At 36.2% G+C, this 13,587-nt stretch overlaps 1 protein-coding gene across 1 annotated transcript in view; it reads left to right on the top strand.

The window, feature by feature from the left end:
- SMC1B (structural maintenance of chromosomes 1B) overlaps nt 1-13,587 on the top strand; it is a 77,702-nt gene that overhangs the window by 20,599 nt on the left and 43,516 nt on the right. Inside the window, exons 6-11 of the mRNA XM_070506734.1 lie at nt 316-574; nt 1,784-1,924; nt 6,967-7,049; nt 7,663-7,870; nt 10,705-10,890; nt 12,563-12,742. Coding sequence (XP_070362835.1) covers nt 316-574; nt 1,784-1,924; nt 6,967-7,049; nt 7,663-7,870; nt 10,705-10,890; nt 12,563-12,742 — 1,057 coding nt within the window. The remainder of the gene's footprint in view (nt 1-315; nt 575-1,783; nt 1,925-6,966; nt 7,050-7,662; nt 7,871-10,704; nt 10,891-12,562; nt 12,743-13,587) is intronic.

Consider the following 13,587-nt stretch of genomic DNA (forward strand, 5'->3'; position numbering starts at 1 on the left):
TGATTTTTTAAAATTGGCATACGTTGATGTTCACTTTTGGTGCTGTAAAGTTCTGTAGGTTTTGACAAATGCTGATGTCATGTGTCCGCCATTATAGCATCATACAGAGTAGTTTACCACTCTTAAAAAATTCCCCTATGCTTCACCTGTGCAATCCTCGCCCCCAACCTCTGGCAACCACTGATCTGCTTGCAGTCTCTGAAAGTCAATTTTTAGAATTTATTTTTAAATGTATGATTTGATCAAAAGAACATTTTCCCTTTGTATATTATAAAGTTTAATTTCCTTTAAAGCAAACTTTATTTTTCTTTTTAGATCTCTTGAAGCACTTTTAAATCAGAAGAGACCTCAGTATATTAAAGCCAAAGAAAACACTTCTTACCACCTCAAGAAATTAGATCTGGCTAAGAAATCAATAAAGGACAGTGAAAAACAATGTTCTAAACAGGAAGATGACATAAAAGCCCTGGAGACGGAGCTGGTTGATTTAGATGGTGCATGGAGAAGTTTTGAAAAGCAGATTGAGGAGGAAATCTTACGTAAAGGGCGAGACATTGAACTAGAAGCCAGTCAGGTGAAAAAGTCAACATATGGGAAATCTTCTGTTTCTATTGTTTCAGCTGCTCCTTTTAGTTTGAAAAAAATTAGAGTGACCTCTGTTTCTGATATTTTAAGAGATTGTCTTTAGAATCTGAATTATGTGGATTTAAATATTCAGCTTGTATACAGAATCTAAATTTAATCTTTAGGCTATTTTTCTTTTATAAGAATAGATGCCATTATAACATTTATGAGTTAAAGTCATAGAAAATACTTCAACAAAATTATATGGTATTGTTTTGTAATAAAAGTTAGATAGTTGTATTACGTTTTTAAGGTAATCATTTTTTTGTCTCATGAATATTATAAAAACTTGAGAGTCAGATATATTTGGCTTTGAAGAAACATAATCGCTTAATTGACAGGAGGGAAATTATTACTTAAGGTGATTTAAAACGTTAAGTGATGAATTAATATCCGTTTTACTATTTAAGATTTAATTGTAATAAATTGATGGACATCCAAAAATTTGTAATTCAGAGTTTTTAAACATTCTCTCAATTAAATTTTATCATTTATCTCTTCCTTTTCTTTTTTTTTGTGGCAAACATTGGTGAGAAAGATTGGCCCTGAGTTAACATCTGTTGCCAATCTTCCTCTTTTTGCCTGTGGAAGATTGTCCCTGAGCTAACATGTGTGCCAGTCTTCCTCCATTTTGTATGTGGGATGCCGCCTCAGTATGGTTTGATGAGCATTGTGTAGGTCCACGCCTGAGGATCCAAACCTGTGAACCCTGGCCTGCTGAAGCAGAGTGTGTAAACTTAACCACTACGCCACCAGGCCGGCCCCTCTCTCATTATTTTTATGATAATCTTATATCACAATATATATACTAAAATAATTGTGACTATATAAATAGAAAAACTACATAATTTTCTCTGAACTCCTCTTGCTTTTGGACTGTTACTGCGTTTCAATCTCCTTTCTTTTTTAAGAATTTCTTACAGAGACCTTATAGAGTTGGTTTTGAATACCTTATTGATCTATCTAAATAAACGGTTTTAAATAAGATGTTCATTTTGTGTTCACATTATCTTACCTGTAGAATATAGCCAATTGTGATGTAATTATATAAAATGTACTTTTGGTAAGTTTATTCATCTTTTAGTAAAGGCTGTCATATAAAGAGTTTCGTCTCGTGCTTCTCAAGAGAGTTAGCAATGTTTAAATCCTCTTTACATAGCTGGATCGCTATAAGGAACTTAAGGAGCAAGTAAGGAGGAGAGTGGCTATAATGACCCAACAGCTGAAAAACCTGCAGTGGGAGCAGAAGGCTGATGAAGAAAGACTGGCATTTGAAAAGAGGAGGCACAAAGAAGTTCAGGTACCTTGGTTTGTATCGTAATGATTTAGAATTATTTTCAGTAAAATTTTGTTTCCCCTCTGTATTAGCTTTTAAATATGTAAGTGGATTTTCATCAGACATAAGCAATTAACAAAAAAATTTTGGATTACCTATTGCGCCACTTAGTATCATTTGGGTGCTCTTTCATGGTCTAAGATATAAATAGACAGTGCCTTCATTCATGTATTCAATAAGCATTTTCTGTGTATTTACAGAGTGATAGGCATGGGCAGGTGATACAGTCTCTGTTCTTACATGTATTTTAGTCCGGGGGGTTGGAGGGAGGATAGACAAAGGAAAAAAACAAATGAATATATCAACAGACATGAGCGCAAAGTCTTTTGGAAAGGACATAGACTGAGAGGAGCTTGATAGCCTACATGGGAAATTACCACCAAGACATCGTAGTGTTCTGCCTGAGCGTAAGGCAGACCTGGCTCCCAGCCCGTCTTGTTCTCTCACTGACCTGTGTAATCTAGGTAAATAACTAATTTAACTTCTCTGGGCTTTGATCTCTTCATTTGTACAATGAGGATAGCTATGTCCACCTCATAGTGATGGGCAGGTTGAACAAGGTGAAAGTGAGTGTGATAATAGACCAAGCATCTGGTGTTTCCCTTTCATGTCCATGACCTTCTTTTCTAAAGACTGAGAATTGGGCTGTAAAATAATTATTATTGCACATTCGGCAATAATATCAAATTATCATATTGTGGAGTCTATGGGCCATTCTGAAAATGTGACCACCATTTCTAATAAGAATTGTAAGGGGAAATTGTTCTGAATTATATATATATTTGATTTATAAATGAATATTTGGAATTTAGAGGAAAAAATGTTTATTGATTACTTTGCTAGGCACTTTACATTTGCTAGACTCCTTTACATCTCACAGCAATACTGTAGGGGCAGTCAGTCATACACTTCATCTGAGGTACAGATGAAGGAACTGAGGGCTGGGATTTCAAAATGAAATCTCTCTCTAGAAATGGATCTGACATTTTCCAGGAATAACAACAATAATATCACTATAATGTAGTGTTTATTTGTACATACCTGTATATACCATGTTTACAGCACTGTTGTAAACCCAATTAATCCTCAAACAACCTTATGAGTAGATATTAATATTGTTATGTTCTCATCCTGGTTGTTTCTCTGTTCTACTTTCTGCCTTGGTGATCAATAATCTCATAGCTTTTAACTATCCATCTGCTGATGACTCCCAAATTTGTATTTCTAGCTCAGACCTTCTAAACTCCAACTTTGTGTATTCAGCTGCTTGCTCAGCATCTCTATTCTGGATGTTGAATAGACATCTCAAACTTAAGTCCCAAAGAAAACTTTTGATCTTCACACCCAAATGTGCCTCATGCACAGTCTGTCCCATCTCAGGTGATGACAATTTAATTTACTGGTTGCTCAGGCCAGAAACCTTAGAGGCTATCTTTGACTCTTTTAGGAAATTCTGTTGGCTCCATCTTCAAAATAATACCAAAAATCTGATCACTTCTCTCCTCTTCTACTGCTATCACCCTGGTCCAAGTCACCAACCTATTTGTTTAGAGCACTGTAGTATCCTACTGAGTTTCCCTGCTCCCACTTTTGTCTCTCCACAATAGGCTGAGCACAGCAGCCAAAGTGATGCTTTTATCTAAGTCAGATCTTGAAACGTGTTCTTTTTGAAGTCTGCCAGTGGCTCCTCATCGCACAGAAAGTTTAAGTCAAAGTCCTTGAGTGCCCTACGTGGACCTGCCTGATCTGCTTGCTCCTCCCACCTCAATTTACATCTCAAACCTCCTTCTTTTCTATTCTCCCTCTTGTTCTCTGTGGTCTAGCTGTACTGGCCTTCTGGAACACATCAGACATATTTCTGCCTTAGGGCCTTTGCACTGGTTATTCCTCTGCCTGGAACATGCTTTCCCTACATTTCTTCATTTTTAACTCCCTCACTTCCTGCAAGTCTTTGTTCAAATGTTGCCTTCTCAATGAGGCCTGCCCTGACTACCCTACTTAAAATTTTAGTCCCCACTGCACTTCCGCTCCCCTTACCGTGGCTCTGTTTTCCCGTGGCGTTTATCTCCTGACGTGCGATTTAATTTACTTACTGTAGTTGTCTGCCTTCTCCCTCTAGAACGTGAACTCCACATGAGCAGGATGTTTGTCTGATTTGTTCACTGATGCCTCCCACACTCTTAGAATAGTTCTTTATCTAGAGCAGATAATCAATAACTATTTGTTGAATTAATGAATTTACAGATGAAGGAATTGAGGCACAAGATGGTTAAGTTAACTTGACTAAACTACTAAGTGAAGGAATTGGGATTTGATTCCAAACACTTTGTCTCTAGAATGAATCTTCTTAACCCCTATACTGTACTGCCCCTCATTTGAGTCTCTGATTTGGCAGATGAACACAAACAAATATGAAAGGTGGAGTATATGATGATCTGGTAAGTAGAGGAGAGGACATTTTGTGGAGGGAGAAAAACAAATGCAGTAACAGCAGTAATTACTTTTACAACACTTGTATAATTTGTATCATTTTATACATATTTATGTATAATTATATATGTATAATATGTATAATTATAAAATTATACACTGATTTCTATGAATACTCGTTGCACATTTTTGCCTTTGTGCATGCTAATTTTGGAAAAATTTACTTATCTTTACATGTTAAATTCTGTAGTTACCCAGACCACAAAGGCTTCCCTGGCCCTTCTTTTCTCCCTACCCCACCACAAAAAACCCCTGAAAATTCTTCCTCATCTAATCACTCTTTGTTCTTAATCTGTATCTATCTAAAGGCTTTTATCAGATTGGAGAACGTGTAGTTAATTGGTATAGCTGCACTAGACTGGAAGCTTCTTAAAGGCAGGATTCATAATAGTGTCCACTGTAAGCCTTGTTCTTAGTAGATGTCAGTAAGTGTTGGCTGAATTGCTGTTGTCTTTTGAATACAAAAACGCTGATAGAAGAAGACCTAATGTGTCAGAGTGGAGAGAAATGGAGGAATCTGTACCTGTATTCAGTTCCCCACAGGACTAGTGACTCCCTTCCCGGACAGGAGGGGCTATAACTTTCCACTGATCCCAAGATCGCTGCACAGTGTTTGTTTTCCCAGACAACTAGCATGATCAGCTGGCATCTCATATCTGGAATATCTGGTACCAAGGCAATCTGATTACTCACCATTATGTGTCCAGCAGTGCACCCAGACCCTGACACACCTCCCTTTGGGATGATGAGAGGAAAGAGGACCTTCTCTCTTCTTGATCCTGGTCTTTTACATTTTCTCCAGTAAAGCCTATTCTTTGACCTGAGCCATGTCTGAAGTTTGTTCTGAGCCCTTTGCATAACTGGTGGTGACCCTGAAGAGACCTACCGGGCATGTTAAGTAATGATGACAAAGGGGCCCATCTGGCACGACACAAGCCCTGGGTGTGGCCACAGTAAAGGCAGAGGCAGGTGTTCCCACTTAACTTAACTTGGTATTCCTCCTTAACTAATCTTGTTTTTTCCTCTTTGAATAGAATTCTTCAGTGAGATAATAGAATTTCAATATGGGGACTCTGATTTCAAAATGTGTGAGTTTCTTCAGAAAAGGAACTATGTCTTGCTTATTTTGTAACTCTGGCCCCTAGCACAGTAGATGTTTGTTCAGTGAATTTGTGTGATAAATGACTAAAATGAGATAGTTATCCTCATGGAATATGTTGGTCATTTTCCACTTGAAAACTATGGTATTTCTTCTCTCCTGCTGTTGTATACTGAAAAAGAATTATGTTTTTTACTTTTGTACACAAATTTTGTAAATTTTTGGTTTTAGATCACTTAGTTAATGGAGTAAGACAGATTAATCTTGCTATGGTACACAGGATGAATTAGACAAGGGAAAGGTTAAAGACATCAAGCCAATTGGAGACTACTGCAGTACTTGGATTTAGCAATAAAGTGAATGGAGCAAGACTTTTGTGAAGTGCTTCTCCCACAAGCCTAAAGTTGCCTTATAGGTTCCTAAACTATTATGGCACACAGCCGCTCCACTGAAATTACTTATTTAATTGTCTCTCCCACCAGATCTTAGTCCTTGAGGGCAGGGACTCAGGCCTGTTCAGTATTATTTCTCTAGTTCCTAGCACATAGTAGCCAGTGAATAAATATTTATTGAATGAATTCATTTGAGGGACAGATAAGAACTATGTATAGATATTTGAAAATAATCCTCTGGGAGTTTGACATTACCGGAGTAAACTTGCTGGAGATCACTTAAATTGTGGAGCCAGGATTTGAACCCTGATTCTTTTTTTTTTATTTATTTATTTTATTTTTTTTAAAGATTTTATTTTTTCCTTTTTCTCCCCAAAGCCCCCTGGTACATAGTTGTATATTCTTCGTTGTGGGTCCTTCTAGTTGTGGCATGTGGGACACTGCCTCAGCGTGGTTTGATGAGCAGTGCCATGTCCGCGCCCAGGATTCGAACCAATGAAACACTGGGCCGCCTGCAGCGGAACGCGCGAACTTAACCACTCGGCCACGGGGCCAGCCCCTTGAACCCTGATTCTTGTAACCTCAAAGCTCTATACCATACTGCCTTTTGAAAATTAAAATTTCCTCTTATGAGTATTTCTAAAAGATCTTTTTTTTTAAAAGATTTTTTATGTTTTCCTTTTTCTCCCCAAAGCCCCCCAGTACATAGTTGTGTATTCTTAGTTGTGGGTTCTTCTAGTTGTGGCATGTGGGACGCTGCCTCAGCGTGGTCTGATGAGCAGTGCCATGTCCGCGCCCAGGATTCGAACCAACGAAACACTGGGCCGCCTGCAGCGGAGCGCGCGAACTTAACCACTCGGCCACGGGGCCAGCCCCTATGAGTATTTTTATATAGTTATATTTGATATATTTCAAATTTAAAACTTAACGATACTATAGTAAGTTCTAGGTATATAGTGAAAAATGATCAGTTTTGTTTGTTTGGAGTTGCTGTAATTGATTTTAAGTTTCATTTTTTGTTTTAGGAAAATCTAAAACAAGTAAAAGAACAAATAGAAGATCATAAAAAACGAATAGAGAAATTGGAGGAGTATACAAAAACATGCATGTATGTATAGTAAAAAAATTCCTTGCAGAATATTTGTGGTATATTCATCAAGGGTCTGGTATATTTGTGGTATATTCGTCAAATGACTGCTTCCACTGTATTATAATGTTCTTGCTCTTCATTGTTTTTCATTTCATTGTAGATAGTTAAAATTCATACTTAACCACATAAATAAATAAAATATTTAAGTTTTGAAAATATAAATGTTTACCAGCAGTGAAACTTAAAGCTTTCTTTTGGTATTGATATTTTATAAGAAAAGCCATGTCATGAAAGCTAGTACGACCTAAGTATTCTCCCAATAAGAATTTCTTTTTGATTGGCATTTACTGAATCATTAAGCTCATAATGATCGTTCTGATATATATAGTGATCTATCCTTATGTTTTTGGTATCTAGAAATATGTATCTTTTGAATCAACAATGAATGATCAAAATCTCTTTTGCCCATGTTTGGTGCTAGGTTTATTTTATTGTATCTTTCCTCATTTAAAATTGATAGAGCTCTATTTCATTCCCCTGCAATGCCAGACAAGAGTATGTTGTACCTTGTAATTTGTAAATTTTGATTTTTCTTTTTGCTATATAATTTGTTGTTGTTATTGTTATGTAGGGATTGCTTGAAAGAGAAAAAACAGCAAGAGGAAACCCTAGTGGATGAAATTGAAAAAGCAAAATCAAGAATGTCTGAAGTTAATGAAGAGCTGAATTTTATTAGAAATGAATTGCAGAATGCTGGAATTGATAGCCATGAGGGAAAACGTCAGCAAAAGAGAGAAGAAGTTCTGGAACACCTTAAAAGACTTTACCCAGACTCTGTGGTAATTGGAAATTAATAATTAATTGAAACAAAAAGGCTAAGCTTTCTTATTTGGGATTAAAAATTACCATTATTAGGAAGCAAAAGCAAAATTATTCAGAAATATTTTGAGTTTTATGTTTGATAATTTATATTTAAAATATAATAGTAAATAATTGGAGTAAAATGTAAATAACTTCCAGTAGTGTCTATAGATAAGTAATTACTGGGGAGAAACATTGACATGGACACATTACCCAGAAAGTCCAAGTTATCGCCAGTATCCCCAAAGGACATAGGTGCCGTGAAGTAGTCTGGTCCCCCCTAGACACAAAGCCTCAAATTTCATATTCTTCATGGTTTCAGTTTTTTAAAATATTTCCAGCAGATATCGTTGGTATACTTTTGAAACAATGAAATTTTATTCTCTAAATCTGACTGTGCATCTAGTATCGCTGGTGTATTTTGTTAGCCCCAGTACAGCAATATCTAACCTGTTGCTTGGGGTGTTAACTTCACAGAATTATTTCCTTTGGTATTAGGGTCTGGCATCTCACTCTCTTGCCACTAACACCAGTGTACACTGTGCAGTCTTTATTTTATGAAGGCGTATTTTCAGCATTTGTCACTGTTAATCACTTGCACTTTTTGAAACACCTGTCCGCTGGCCTCCATGATACCACGCTCTCATGATTTTCCCCTTTCTCTCTGGCCACCTCATCTTACTCTCCTTTACATCATCTTTTTGACTTCTGACTCTTAAATTTGGTCTTGACCTCTAAATAATGATGGAGCAGTAAGGCTGGATCATAGAATCCTTCCCCCAGTAGCAGACAAAATGACAAAAACTAGTAAAAAACTAGTTCAACAACAAAACAAAGAAAAGGGCTCATACATCTAATGCCGTAAACTTGAGAAAATGTTAATAGTCTAGGACTTTTTTAAAAGATTGAAATATAGCATTGCTTGTTCTTAATTCTGCAGTAGGCAAACTGATAAATTGCTTAATTCCTGAGAAGTCTTACCTAATATCCCGTAATCAATCAAGAAGCAAGCTCATATGTATTTATTTCTTTTTGAGTAAAAAATCTAATGAATCAGGGAACGTGAAGCTCTGATGCTCTTAGATGGAAGTGAAGGCTCTAGGGCTTCTCATTAAATTGAGAGGCCAGGTCAAAGCCCTCTCCCCAAAATGGGATTTATCCTTCTCCCCTAAGGTAGAGGAAGCTTGATATGGGATATTTAATTAAAAGCTCAGAAGAAAAAGCAAAACTCAGGTGTTCAAACAAGCATCCAGAGCCTTAGCTCAGCTCTGACTTACCCCTGCCCTCCAAGCCCTTGGGTGGTAGGAGATAGATCAGAAAATACTTAGAAGACAGAACAGAAAATGCTTGTCTGTTAAACTGTTGCTCAGAGGAGATAACCGTCTGAGTTTTAGGTGAGGCAATCAAAACAAGCTATCCACCACAGCAAATAAAAGGTCTACAGAGCTGTTCACATTAAACATAAGCACGGTGAAAAGAATTGATATGGCAGCTGTAGGTACATATAATAATAAAGAGAAAGAATAAGTTAGAAAGCATTTATCTTAGTCTGAAAGAAGGTTACAGAACAAAATCCCCCATAAGTGTTTTATGCTAGGGACAGTTTAATAAGAGCTTGAATTCATAAAACCAGATTCAAATATGAGCTAAAACAGAATAAAATAAAAAGGAAAATATAGAGCTAAGATAACAAATCAAGGGGCCAGCCCCGTGGCATAGTGCTTAAGTTTGCACACACTGCTGTGGATGCCCAGTATTCACGGGTTTGGATCTCAGGCACAGACCTACACATCGCTCATCAAGCCATGCTGTGGCGGGATCCCGTATACAAAAGAGAGGAAGATTGGCACACATCTTAGCTCAGGGACAATCTTCCTCACCACAAAAAAAAGAAAGAAAGAAAACAAATCAAGAACATACATTATTACTGAGCTAATAAATGAATTTCAAGTAGCAAGGAATACGTGACACAGCTGAAAATGAAATTACTGACCTAGAAGTAAGGCTTGAGTTAATCATGGGTGAATGGCAAAGTGAAAAACAAAAAGCAAGATAATAAATATTAAAGACAATGATGATCTATCATAAAGAAATTGGTATTCCTGAAGTAGAACCAAGCAAATGAACACAGAGTCTGAAGATATAAAATTGAATCTTCAGATATTCTAGGGAACATTGCTACAGGACAGTTGACATACTGACATTTTCTAGGAAACTTTGAACTTCAGTCTAATTAATTCTTGACCATTCTTCAGATCTCAGCTCGAATAACACTTCTTCGTAGGAAGCCTTCCGTGACTTCTCAGGTCAACCTGGTCCCTGTTATATACTCTCAGAGCACTGTGTGCTTTATCACAGTGTCTATTATAACTTTATTTTGTACATACTATAATTATTATTTCTGTCTTTCTTCCCTACTAGTTCTGTCAGGTCACAGAGTATCTTTTTTGTTCAGTAATCTTTACTCAGTTTCTAGCTCAGTACCTGCATGTAGCAGGAGTCTCATGGATTCTTATTTAATAAATAAAGGAATGGATGAATACTGTTTAATTACTGTAGCTTTGTAAGATATTCTAATACTTTGATAAGGCTAGTCCCCCTCCTCATTACTCTTTTTAAATGAAGTGTGACACACCTAAATGGATATTTCATAATGAAACTTATGTCCATTTGAATGAGACTGTTGAATTATGATATTTATAGTCTTGTAAAATTAGTTTTTGGTCTCTGCTGCCTTGGTGTTAGAAAACAATGAATTGTATGTTCCTCGCTAATGTATTTCTTTTTCTCTCATTTTTTGGAACCTGCTAAGTTTGGAAGACTACTTGACCTGTGTCATCCTATTCATAAGAAATACCAGCTGGCTGTTACTAAACTTTTTGGTCGGTACATGGTTGCCATTGTTGTAGCGTCTGAAAAGGTAGCAAGAGATTGTATTCGATTTCTGAAGGAGGAAAGAGCTGAACCTGAGACATTCCTTGCTCTAGATTACCTTGATGTAAGAAATTTGTAATGTTTACTGTTTAGAAGTGATAAAATCTTGTCTTTTAAAGTATGTTTTTATTGCCTAAAACTATGGTAGTGATTGAAAAAAATCATAGCTTGGATGCCAGTTAGTCGTTTATTCAAATGGCTGGTGTTAATACAGTGGCAGGCAAAGAATAATATCAAGTGGGTGCTGTCTTTCTTGACTTCATGTCATTTCTTCCTAATCTAGTTTTGCCGTAAGTCTACCTTGATGACTTTCAGGACATTGCTCTAGCAGTGCACCTCTCTGCCAACTAGCCGGCGGTTTATTTTGTTCTATAGCAACATATAGGAGATGGAGGAGACATGTAGTCTGTCGGTGAAATGCCACCCCAGAGTCTCAGTTGTAAATATATGATCCAGTAAATATGTGTCAGCTCTTTATGGAGCAGGCTACATTTTGAGCCTTGAGATAGGTATTGAGAGGTCTTAGAGTATTCAGAATCTAAATTCCTGAGGCATGAACTCTGTCATTATCGCAATTGATATCCTTCAGTGATTTTTTAATTGCCTCTTAAAGAAAATGTTCTACTTGGTCCAGCTGTCAAGACCCTAAACTGCAGGCAGGTTGTATAGTGGTTAAGAGCACATGCCTTACAGTTAGACTGACCTGAGTTTGAATCTCAGCCCCATTTCCAATTAGTTCTCACTAATTTGTTCTCAGTTTTTCTGAGCTTCAGTTTCTTCATCTGTGAAGTGAAGGAATTACTCCTTACCTTATTGGTTTATTGCAAGGAGTCATTATATGTAGAGCACCTAGCACAGTGCCTGGTACAGAGGAGGGGCTCAGCAAACACTAGCTGGGTGCTAATGGTCCGGACTTGCCTTTTGTACTTCCACACTTTTGCCTATACCTGCTGCCCACTAAAACTACTTAACCTAATTCATTTGCCTATTAAAATCCTGTTTTACTTATTTCATGCTTAAGATTTTTTCAAGGCACACCTATTTTTTAAGAATCTAATCTAATACAGAAGTGTATGAAATATAAAGGACATGCTCCTACCCCTTCTCAATGCCCAGTTCCTTAATCGTATCTACTTTAGATTGCTTCCATACCTACAAATTTACATAAATATATACTCCCAGTTATGTATATGTACACACATTTTGGTTGTATATAGAGCTCCTGCTTTTTTTTATTTTACAAAAATAAGATCCTACTTGCTGTTTTTCAGTAATGCATTGCAGACACTTTTTTGATCTATTTATAGACCCAACGTAAAAGTCATGTCAAAGAAGGTCTGAAGGCTTTCCTGATCATTTAAGCCTAAAATGATTTTTTGAGTTCCATAATGTTATGTTATTCTTTTGACACATATGTAAATAGATTTTGTCTCCTACTAGATTTTATGATTTTGAGAACATGGAGCACTTCTCATGCATTGCTTTGTCCCAACTAGTGACAGAGTTGAATCAGGAAATTGGATCTTCTGGCTTTTGATGAAGTGTACTTTTTAAAAATATTACATGAGCCAATGGTGGGATATAGTTCATCAGGTTCTTGTCAAACTTTTATTGTATATAAGTGCATAGTATTAATCTCTTGCCGTCACACATATTTTTTTTGAGAAAGAATGTACTGAGTAACTGATTTTCATTTTAATCTGTCTAATGTATCAAGTATTTTTTAAACCTTTTAGATCAAGCCAATCAATGAAAGATTAAGGGAGATTAAAGGCTGTAAGATGATGATAGATGTCATAAAGACTCAGTTTCCTCAGCTGAAGAAAGTAATTCAGTTCGTGTGTGGGAATGGCCTTGTCTGTGAGACTGTGGAAGAAGCAAGGCATATTGCATTCAATGGACCTGAAAGACGGAAAGTAAGAGGCTTAGATTGCACTTTTGGATAATTTGAAGCTGTATTTAGAAAACTAACATATCACACACACACAATTATTTATATATGCTTTTTAAAATGTTCCCTTTTATAAGGAAAACTTAGATAGAATCTAAGATGGTTATGACTTCAGTAGTTTTTATAATGTTCAGTTGAGTTTTCAAAATATTAACTTCTGTAGCATTTTCCAATATCATAAATTATATTTTGGAAATTAGATTTATTGTCATAAGAGCCTTAAGCAGTTAATTTTTTTTTCACTTTATATGCAATACATGTCCTTGCTGAATCTCGGATTTTCCCTGTGTTTGCATATGTAATACATATGTTTCTGAATACTAGGAAAGACTTTAGGTGCTTATTTTACATTCTGGGTTAATTTTTCCGTAGGTTAATGGAGATACTAACTGTCCTTTTATATATTCAAGGTTTTAACACATTTGAACTTATAGAAATAGCACAATTGAAATGAGGATACTGAATACTAATCTCTTGAGGGAATAATTTTGGTTTTGAACATAAATGCTATTTTACTCTCAGTTGAATAGAGTTTGTATTTAGTTCAGCAATGTTAAATTCCTCAAAATACCTAATAAAGTTTTTTTTTAGCTACATTTATAGTGAAGTGTTACATAGTGCCTAGGGGCATAAGCTATGAAGTAAGACCAGTGATGCTACTTAGTGATTAATTATGTAACTTCAGGCAAGTTTCTAAGCCTTTAATTGTAGTTTTATCATCTAAAATTAGGGAAATAATAGTACCTATTTCATAAGTTATAAGAATTAAATTACATAATAACATGCAAAATCTGTTATAGTGCCTAGCAA

Source organism: Equus asinus, chromosome 4 (assembly GCF_041296235.1).
Source record: "Equus asinus isolate D_3611 breed Donkey chromosome 4, EquAss-T2T_v2, whole genome shotgun sequence".
Classification (NCBI taxonomy): domain Eukaryota; kingdom Metazoa; phylum Chordata; class Mammalia; order Perissodactyla; family Equidae; genus Equus; species Equus asinus.